At 38.4% G+C, this 10,001-nt stretch overlaps 1 protein-coding gene across 1 annotated transcript in view; it reads left to right on the top strand.

Moving 5' to 3' along the window:
* The first annotated feature begins 2,740 nt into the window (after window positions 1-2,740).
* Window positions 2,741-10,001, top strand: part of LOC149796775 (allene oxide synthase-lipoxygenase protein-like) — a 64,476-nt gene continuing 57,215 nt past the window's right edge. Inside the window, exon 1 of the mRNA XM_089960644.1 lies at window positions 2,741-3,205. Coding sequence (XP_089816770.1) covers window positions 2,741-3,205 — 465 coding nt within the window. The remainder of the gene's footprint in view (window positions 3,206-10,001) is intronic.

Genomic DNA, 10,001 nt, shown 5'->3' with positions numbered 1-10,001 from the left:
TGAGAGATAGTTTTCAAACTTGATTGTATATATGGGTTATTCATCAAAACCTCTCAAGGTAGATGTTTAAGAAAGTCACGTGCTATAGCCTCTCAATGTCGATGGGTATTTATGTCATCGAAGACCTTTTGATGATGATATAGTTTTAAAAAATAAAAGTGCTTAGCGAGGATGAAAAATCAGTGCTACTAAATTTTTGTTGTTGTTGATAAAGCAATTTTGGTTTCAAAGATGTAATGGAAACATATTATGATTTCGGTTTCTGAACTTTTAAATGTAACTCTATAGCTAGTGGTCTTTACCCTCATACTTACCCAGAAACAACAACAATATATATATATATATATATATATATATATATATATATATATATATATATATATATATATATATATATATATATATATATATATATATATATATATATATATATATATATATATAAGCTGTACCTCGAAATGCCGGATAACTATGGCTAGAACTTCACCGCGAATTCATTTATTTGACAAAATTTTAGTTTAATACGTGATTTATGAGGATGCGTATAAAGTTCCAGCAAGAAATATTCACAATGGGCCAGGAAGCACACAACTTCCTGAGAAAGAAAAACAAAACCCACACATACAAGAGGAACACAAAAGGACAAATACAAGTCGAAATTATCTGGAACGTTTATTGCTGCGAATGATGAAGTACTTTTTTTAATACAATATGAAAACACTATCAGGTCATAAAAACGATCGATTTAACCGCCTATTTTTTATTGTTTAGCATATATATATATATATATATATATATATATATATATATATATGCGAATGATGAAGGACTATTTAAAAAATTACAATATGGAGAAACTATCAGGTCATAAAATTGATCGATTTAACAGCCTATTGTTAAATATATATGTACCTGTTTTTATTGTTATCCTTATTTTTAAGCTATGCACCAACTGTGGAAAATTATTACTTTGTTCTACCTATATTTACACAAGTGAAATAACTAAATGATTTCCACACTATTGTAGCTGTATTACATTTTTTTTTAAAGTCTAACTGAAATAATACTATCTTACTCTTGCATTCTCTTCTGGCCAAACATTTTACCGTTAAAAGGTAAATTCTACATTTGTTCCATTTTAGCAACCGGACCAGATTAAAGTCGCGCAGATCGTTGGAATTTAAAATTAAATATTATCGCAAATGACTATATGCTGAAAATTACACCGGCAAAGTTAACGAAATTCAGCGAATCGAGATCATTTGGAAACATAATAAATCTTCATATATTGTAGAATTTTCTAAGCCTGAATCTGTTTCAAAAGTGTCAGAAACACCCATCCTTTTTTAATATGATACATTAGTTTTCATTCTTTGGTTCATTTAAAATTTATATTTTAATACGAGGAAAAGCTATACAATCCAAATAAGGTAGAAGCAATAACAATAGAAAACGAATTGCTGGTGAGTTTATGAATTATATAATATTCTTAGATTATGATGAACATACTGGTGTCATGCATAATCATTGCTGATTGTGAAAACTGCGCATGGAGAAAATTAAGGTTTTGTGTTTGTTAAATGGCTAACAAGGTACGTAGAACTACGACTAAAAGATCAATAAACACGAGCGCGCTTGTGTGTGTGTGTATGTGTGTGTAATTTTGATTTTAACGTGGCTTTAACAATTTTACAGTCATAACGCTACGATGTCTTCAGTGTGGCAGTTTATAGTGTGTCTAGCACTGGGGTATCTTGCCGAAGACATGTAAGATGATGTCACACCCAGTAACATCTTCCTGACATGAGGCCGATCGGTCCTAACACTAATATCTTAAGGCTGAACGCCAAGCGAGGCAGATGCTAGTACCATTTTTAGAAGTCTTTGGTACAACTCGACCGAGGATGGAACCTCGCCCATCCGAGGCTAACGCCCTAACCACTTAGGCCACCGGGGCGGTCAATAGGGACGAGTTGAAACAGCTACAATCAGTACGTCATTTACTGGTCTTAATTACGGGGTTATTTAAACTAGACATTACTACAATATATGTACACGCTTCATTAAGTTTAGAACTGCACAACTAGAAGATTGGCTAATGAAGACTTTGTCAGTAGCAAGAAATAGGTGATGGATACCACTCTCTTCCATCGTGTTCTTATGCTTTAGACGAAATAAAACATTATACCTCATTTTCTTTTCAGGTGTAACGTTTATAAATATAATCAATTAACGAATACAGGTAACCCGCGATTCTTTAAAACAAGTCCTTCGATTATGTTTTTCGAATTTTGCTATCTCTGTTAAGCATTATGTAATGACAGTTCGCTCTATATACATGTTGTTTTTCTTATATAAGTGATATATTACAGCCAGAGTGTAATACATTTCGTCGTACATTTGATAACGATTGTGTATTCTTGTCATAAAAATAAATATAAAAGACACACACACACCCACAAAAACCCAACGTAAGTAGGCCATTATGTTATATGGACAGCATGTTATATATGCATGGTGTATTTAAATCTATGTTAGTCCACTATCGTCTGGCTGTTTACTCACATTCCCAAGGCTGTCTTCGCATTCCACTGTTTGACAATTCACTTTGTTGACGGTCTGTTGGCTTCTAGTTCAATTCGCGTTTAACCGTCTATGCGAATGACTTTACGTTGTCGTTCAAAACAGACCGGCGTAATTTATCTTGAAGTAGTGTTGAGATTGGTGCAGCCATCGAGTCATGGAGAAAGTCCAGTACAAGCTGTTTGTTAAAACTGGAGACAAGCTGTATAGCGGTACCGATGCGAACGTTTTCATCATTTTGTACGGGAAAAATGGAAAGAAGTCTGACACTGTTGCGTTAGATACGTTTTTACACAATGATTTCGAGCGAGGTCAGCTTGACGAATTTACAATTCAATGTGAAAACCTTGACGAAATTGGCATGATAGAGTTGTGGCGTGATGATGCGGGCATTGGCAGTAACTGGTACGTAGAGACGGTGAAGGTGGTCAACCAAAGGACAGATGAGGAGTTTATTTTTCCAATTCTTCGGTGGATAAAGGCTAACTATCATTACAAGATTGTGCATATTGATACAAGTCTTCCCGGGGATGACCCTTCTAAGGAGCAAAGAGAACAAGAACTGTTTGAGAAAAGAAAGGCATATATCTTCAAGGACGGATCATACCATCTTCCTTCTCAGGTACGTCAGCATATGATAGTTAGCGTTGAGTGCAGCATATACATTCTTGCTTTGAGAATAATTAGTGTCATTAAAGGGAATGTAAGGTATCTAGTACTGTGGGAAAGGCATTCCCTAACTTTTGTGCGCGTTCCCATTCCTTTTTTTTTTTTGCGATCGCCATTGTCCCCAACCCCGAACTGAGGAACATGCGTTCCCTCATTTCTTTATTGCGTTCTCTCACTTCTTTATTTAGCACTACACGGGGGAATGCTATCCTTTAACTATCTTGTAATATCAGGTGCTCATCTTATCTCCTTGCAGTGGCCACTGGTGTTTATAGGTCCCATGATTGAGTACTGACTATTCCGAATTAGGGAGAACTCGGCGTAAGTCTAAGTTAGGAACAACTCTGACTCAACCCCGACTCATCTCCGTTTCATGTGGTTTGATAAAGAACAACTGTGACCAATTTTTATAGACAAGTCAGACGAATATTTCGTAGACAATTCTGACAGAACAATATGGAGCCACAATATTATTAAATTACGTACCTTTGTTCAAAGGATTAATATCACGATGTTGATGAAAAAATATAGGAGGTAAGTACCTATTAAGACAAACCTGGCATATGTAATAAACTTCCTTGCGGCAGTGTACTTGTCACAATGTTTCGTATTTTATTTGGTTATATTGCAATTAGTTTTTATTTGGCTGCCATATCGCAGAGCGTAATTCAGTACAGCTCAAATGATTTTCCATTTCCCCATGCATCATTTCAGGGCAATTAATTCAGTAGCGTACTAACCAGGGAGGTGGGGGAAGGTGGCGGATGGGGCGGTTGCGCCAGAGGTCTTGGGGCTCCAAACTTCTTTGGGCCTCCATCATCGCTCCGGGCGCCTTTTTCCCTTAGTACGCCACTGAGTTAATCGCATCCATGTTTACTCATGGCAGAGTGTCACGTACGTGGAAAATAACCACCGCCACTTCACGTGCACATATTGAGCAACTCCACCGCTGAGGACATGTAAGACATTATCGATTGATATATGATTAGCTTAAAGCTTGATTTGTTTACTGTGTAAAACCGGCTTGGTGTATAATTTTAAAAGTTCTACTGAGTGCGGCCACCACCATCACCAATTAAAATAGAATAAAGGAACAGGAAAAAAAAGAACAAAGAAATAATACCAAGAAGAGGAAACGATTAGATAACCGCCAAGCCGTGAACAAAGTAATTGCACAGAACAAAGGAACTCTCAAACAAAGGAACGATAGGAACACGAGCAGCAGAGGGGGCGAATCCCACAACTTTTAGAAGCCTCCAAACGCCGAAATAAACCCTTTAAACGCGTTGACGCTGTAAACGTAATTGTCGCGGCGTTTTTATTGTCGTCGTCAGAAGGGGCGCCGCCTACAACTTCCAGACGCCGAAATAAAACCGCGAGGGTGCATCGTTGTAAACGTAATTGTCGCCGTTGTTGCTGCGTGCTGTTGTCGTCGCCCCCTCTGCTGCTGTGAATTAAAAATTTAAGTTAACAATAATGGCCAACATCGGAGAAGCACATTCCGCTAGACTAGCTCGAGAGCGACTAGAAGCAATAAAAAAATTTCTTCCTATGAGAGATTCTGTAAGACAAAAATTACAAGCGCGGCAAGAAGCACAAGTTGAATTTGCGACAGGTGTGGAACAGTTATTTAAACCCGTTACAACAGCTACTGAGAAAGCTGCGGCGGTCACTGAAAGAGCTTTACTGGGAGATGCTAGCGATGAAACAAAAGGTATTCTTCCAGTGCTAAAACAAACTGTCGCGCAGACAAAAAATTGCTAGAAGAACTAAAAAAAAAAACAAAAAAAAAACTTTTACAAGACCTTCCAGCTGACATAGCTGCAGCTCAACCCAGCGAAGAAATACTTGAAGGTATTGAACAAATTCGTACTGAACTCGCGTCTAAACCAATAAAGGAAAATACTGTACTGATTGCAAAATTTAAGAAGAATTTTATTGAAGATATTAAAAATACTAAAAGAGAAGAATTGCCTGAAAAAATATTAATTAGTATATTTGATAAATCTAATATTTAAAACCCGGTTCAGAAAAAGTATCCGACGACAATATTATTAAGTGGATATATCGCATATATAAAAACGAAAAACAGGCCAGAGATGATGATTTAGAATACAAAATTCTTGATGAAGAAATAAAGAGCCTTTAAAAAAGAAACACTGAAACAAATAGCACCCTAGCAGGAACCTTCATATCAGATTCCTCCACCTCTGCAACAGATAGAACAACAACAGTCTTCTTCGCCGGAACTTAGAAAAGAGGAGTTTCTTAAAAAAGCAAGATCCTTATCTAAGAAAAGCACAGCAGAAGAAGGAGCAACTGGCAGTGGTTTGGGAATTTGGTAAATTCGCGATATCCTGTTTACAGTGCATATTATGGAGATGGACTTGGAAATATTATTCAAGGATTGTTTATAAGAATAGCTCCAAAGGCGGGGCCAATTGCAAAACAGTTATCATCAAAAGCTATTGATATTATTAAAGATAAAGCTCCTGGAGTAATCAGTGATGCTGCCGGCAAAGCGTTCTTGGCAATCAAAGAGAGACTAGCACGACTAATACGCAGAAAACCTCAGATGGTAAAATTACCAAGCACCGTGACATGCCCGCAGATGTTAGCAAAATAATAAACGAAAATGCAAATCGAAAACTAGCGTCGCTGATACCTTCCAAAGAAATAGTAAAAGATATAGCTTCAAGTTTAATAGCGGGAAGTGGTCTTCGTTTTAGATAATAACACATTACAATAAGATGTTTCAACGCGTATCCAACGTAGCATTTGATATGGATAAACCAGTGAGAATGGATGAATCCTTGCGCGATTATCAATATTATTCCTATGACGCAAAGACACCCAACGCGCAGGGGAGAATTGAATTTCAAATTCACGATGAACGCTGCTGGGGATGCAGTTGTGTCCATGAACGAAAATTTCAACTTGGGTTTTGCCGCGCGTCGAGCAATGCTGAACGGCAACGAAGAGTTTTCCTGTGCTATTCCACTATCTCATATTTTTGGATTTTGTAGAAATGTCCAAAGGGTTATATTTGGTGCCAAGCATACAGTAGTGCTCGTCAGAAAAAACTCTGATAATGATGCAATATGGCGAGCTGATGGAGTTGATCCTGGTAAAGTAGTGTTAACAAAACTATATGGATGCCAACAATGACTCCATTAGTCACTGAAGAACAACGGTTACTTTCTTTTATGGATCAAGGTGGAAAATCGTTGTTATCATGGTTAGCAATGACAACAGATAGCACTTCTATTAACTCTGCTGGATTGTTTACGTGGCAATTGGGATGACAACAGGGAATATCATCATATATTTATCGCGTTTCAGGCAAATTCTAGAATAAATAACCAAGAAGCAAGTCCAATGATATTTGACACATTTTGAGTTTCTGAAGTTTCATTAAGAATAAAGGGACATCAAGAACCTGCTGAGGACATTAATCTAAATTTTGAACAAAATGATGTTGTACGGGCATATTATCGATTGATGTCTTATGATGGGCGTGATCAAAACGTTGACACTGGGTTGCAGATATCTCAGCGTGATTTTACAACGTTGTATCCGATCTATTATTTTTCGCTGGAGCATTTGGATTTATTCAGAAAATCTGTCGTTGATATAGTTTATCGAGCTCGCCTGGCTCGAGTACCAAAAGCAGTAGTTGGTCCACCAGCAGTTCCTGGAGGTGCTAGAGCAATTGCGGTCATCCTCAGTGACAAAGCAATGTTACTTGAAGGTGCTGGTGGTCGAATGAGAGTCGTTGATGCACCAGTGGAAAACATGTAGACAATTTGATCAATCGCAAAGTTATAAGAAATGTCATACAGTCACGTTAATGTCACTCTGACTCCTGGTCAGGTCAAGAAATTACAATCGAAGAACGCGAGCACATGTGGGACAAAAATAACACTAAAACACGATCAAATCGCTAATGGTGGTCCAAACAAACTGTCATTAACTAAAACACAACTTCATCATTTCAATAAGGCAAAGCAAGCGAAAACTGGGAATAGCTGCTGCCGCCCCAGCTGTTGCCAAAGCCTCCGCGCTAGGAGCTGTTGGAACAGCTGCTGGAATGGCACTAAAGAAAGCCACTGGGAAAGGATACAAAGAAAGGGACGCTGGTTAAGACTTCCAGGAACTCCGCCGTCATGGTACCCAAAACGGTTCTAAGTGTTTTTACTCCGATGTCCAATTTTGATTTGCTCGATGCTGTTAAACAATTAAATATAAAAAAATTCAGAGGCGTCTTTATGCGAGATCAACTACCACGACAACCGAATAATCCAGAAACCGGAATTATTAATCTTGATAACAGCGATGGTCCAGGAACTCACTGGGTCGCTTACGCGATCGATCCACGTGGAATCATCTATTTTGATTCGTATGGGTTAGCACCGCCAGTTGAATTTCTCCGATATACAAAAGACGTCCCTGCGAAAGTGTGGTACTCAACTCTACCAACACAAACACTGACCGATCCTTCGATATGTGGCCAACAAGTATTGAATGTTCTTGATGCGATATCAGCGTCAACCAAACCACCTCACAAAGTTGTGCACGAGTATACCACGGGTCGATTTGAACAGTTTCCTATTAAATGATGGTTGATATCTACGGAAGATCTCTTCTCAACAGAAAAGTGAAGCGCGCTGATATAGATTTATCAAAATATGCGACCAAAGATGAAATGATAATCTTTTAAGTCTGACTGGGATAGACCCAGATGAGGTTGTTATTTTTCAGGACCGGCACGGAAAACTAAAAACCAGCGATATCAAATGACATGAAATAATTCGTAGGGTTATTGGAGCTACTCCGGGTAACATCCCTGTGTTCACTGATAGTGGAAAAATCAGAGATTCGCTGATATCAACCGCGGCGCTTCGAGATGATATGCAGAAAGTTGCAGTAAAAAAAAACGGTGATACAATGACAGGTGAACTCAGCATGAACGGAAACAAAATAATCGTTTTAAGAGATCCAACATCCCCGGAAGATGTTGCAAACAAACAATATGTTGACACAGGCGCTAGCGCCATTGACGATAAACTAACCACGTTGCGGACTGAGTATGATGTTCATGTAAACGCGTTTGCAAGACTTCAAAGAAACTTTCAAAAAACCGATGATGCCACGGATAAGTTCTTTGGAACTCCTCCCGTCATCGACATGAAGCTTTCTGATATCAAGACCAACATTGACACAATCAAACAAACACAGCAGGATATCGTAGCGGGGATTCCTGATATCGTTAACAAAACCAGTTTGATTAAAGTCCCCACTGGAGTTACTCCCGGGCATATTGCCAACATAGTATACATGATATCATCTGGATTTGCAACATGGTCTCGACAAAATAATACTATCAAATATACAGCAACAGTCACTGGAGTGTACAGACTGTCTGTGTTCAGTACCGCTAAATTTGAAATCTTCACAACATATCCCTGGAGACATTCCACTGACAAGTATTCCTGGGTTGTAACTATCATATTAAACAAGGGAGCCGAAGAAACATTTATACTGGAATCCGCCGACAAGAAATTAACCGCAACATCTTACTGGTGGTGTTTGGAATTTGTAGCTGAAACGCCTCAATTGGTTACTGCGTAAAATAATAAAATGGCATCGGATGCGCAACAATACAGATATGATCAAGTACGCGAATGGCAGTCAGAGTTACAAAATACTATTAACGAATGCACAGCAAAGGTAAAAAAATACAAACGGCGTGTAACCATGTTAGACACAATAGTATATTCGGTGTCAGTGTTAGTTGCATCCACAGGAGTATTATTGTCTGCGTTAACACCAGTGACAACTGCAATCGCGGTCACAATTACAGTTTCAGCATCAACGACAATTGCAGGAGTTGCTAATATTATCGCGAAAAAAAATATCCTCATGTGCGCTAACAAAATTGCACGAGTATGAAAAGTTAAACAGCGCGGCCACGAGCACCTATTCGAAATTGTCGTCGCTGATATCATCCAGTCTTGATGATACAACAATATCAGATTCCGAATTCGCGCAAATGGCAAGGATGTATGAAGACTACACTGGTCATCTGAAGCGACAGCAGATAAATAACAATGTCAACGGAATTACTTCAACAGATAGTCACAAATACAAGCCCGGCGCGAACATCTTTGTTAACAGTAACCTCAACTAAGCCAGAATTCAATATTAATTTTCCAACTGCGATTCCAGTAAGCGAGATCGCGTTAGCACAATTACGAGTATATCACAGTTGGCCCAATATCAGATCAAAGTCGTTTGGTGGATTGCCAGCGAATAATTCGTTTGTGTTTGCATATAAAAATAAACCCGATGGTACACCAGACTGGAACGTCATTGGGTTATCAACCGGGTCTTATCAAATCGGAGAAATCAATGAAGAATTACAACGTCGAATAAAAAATATTACAACAAAGGAGTCCAAAATGGCAATAACTGTTCATGAGCCAACGCTGTCTTCTGCCATTGAAATAAACACCCCAGACTACGCCGTGGATATATACAATAGTTCGATCAGAACAGTGTTAGGATGGCCTGAAGTTGCCGCACAGACACGACCAATACGATAAAGTCTGATTAAACAACGAACACACAATCATACCATGACATTACACCATCATACAAACAACGTCTGGATGGTATAAAAAATGCAGCGTTGGGTAGTGATTTTGGCTTCTACCGTAAGGACCATTTTCGGTGGATTTTTATTTATG

Source organism: Sinohyriopsis cumingii, chromosome 6, assembly GCF_028554795.1.
Source record: "Sinohyriopsis cumingii isolate HCF-2022 chromosome 6, ASM2855479v2, whole genome shotgun sequence".
NCBI lineage: Eukaryota > Metazoa > Mollusca > Bivalvia > Unionida > Unionidae > Sinohyriopsis > Sinohyriopsis cumingii.
This window is presented reverse-complemented; position numbering and strand designations above follow the sequence as displayed.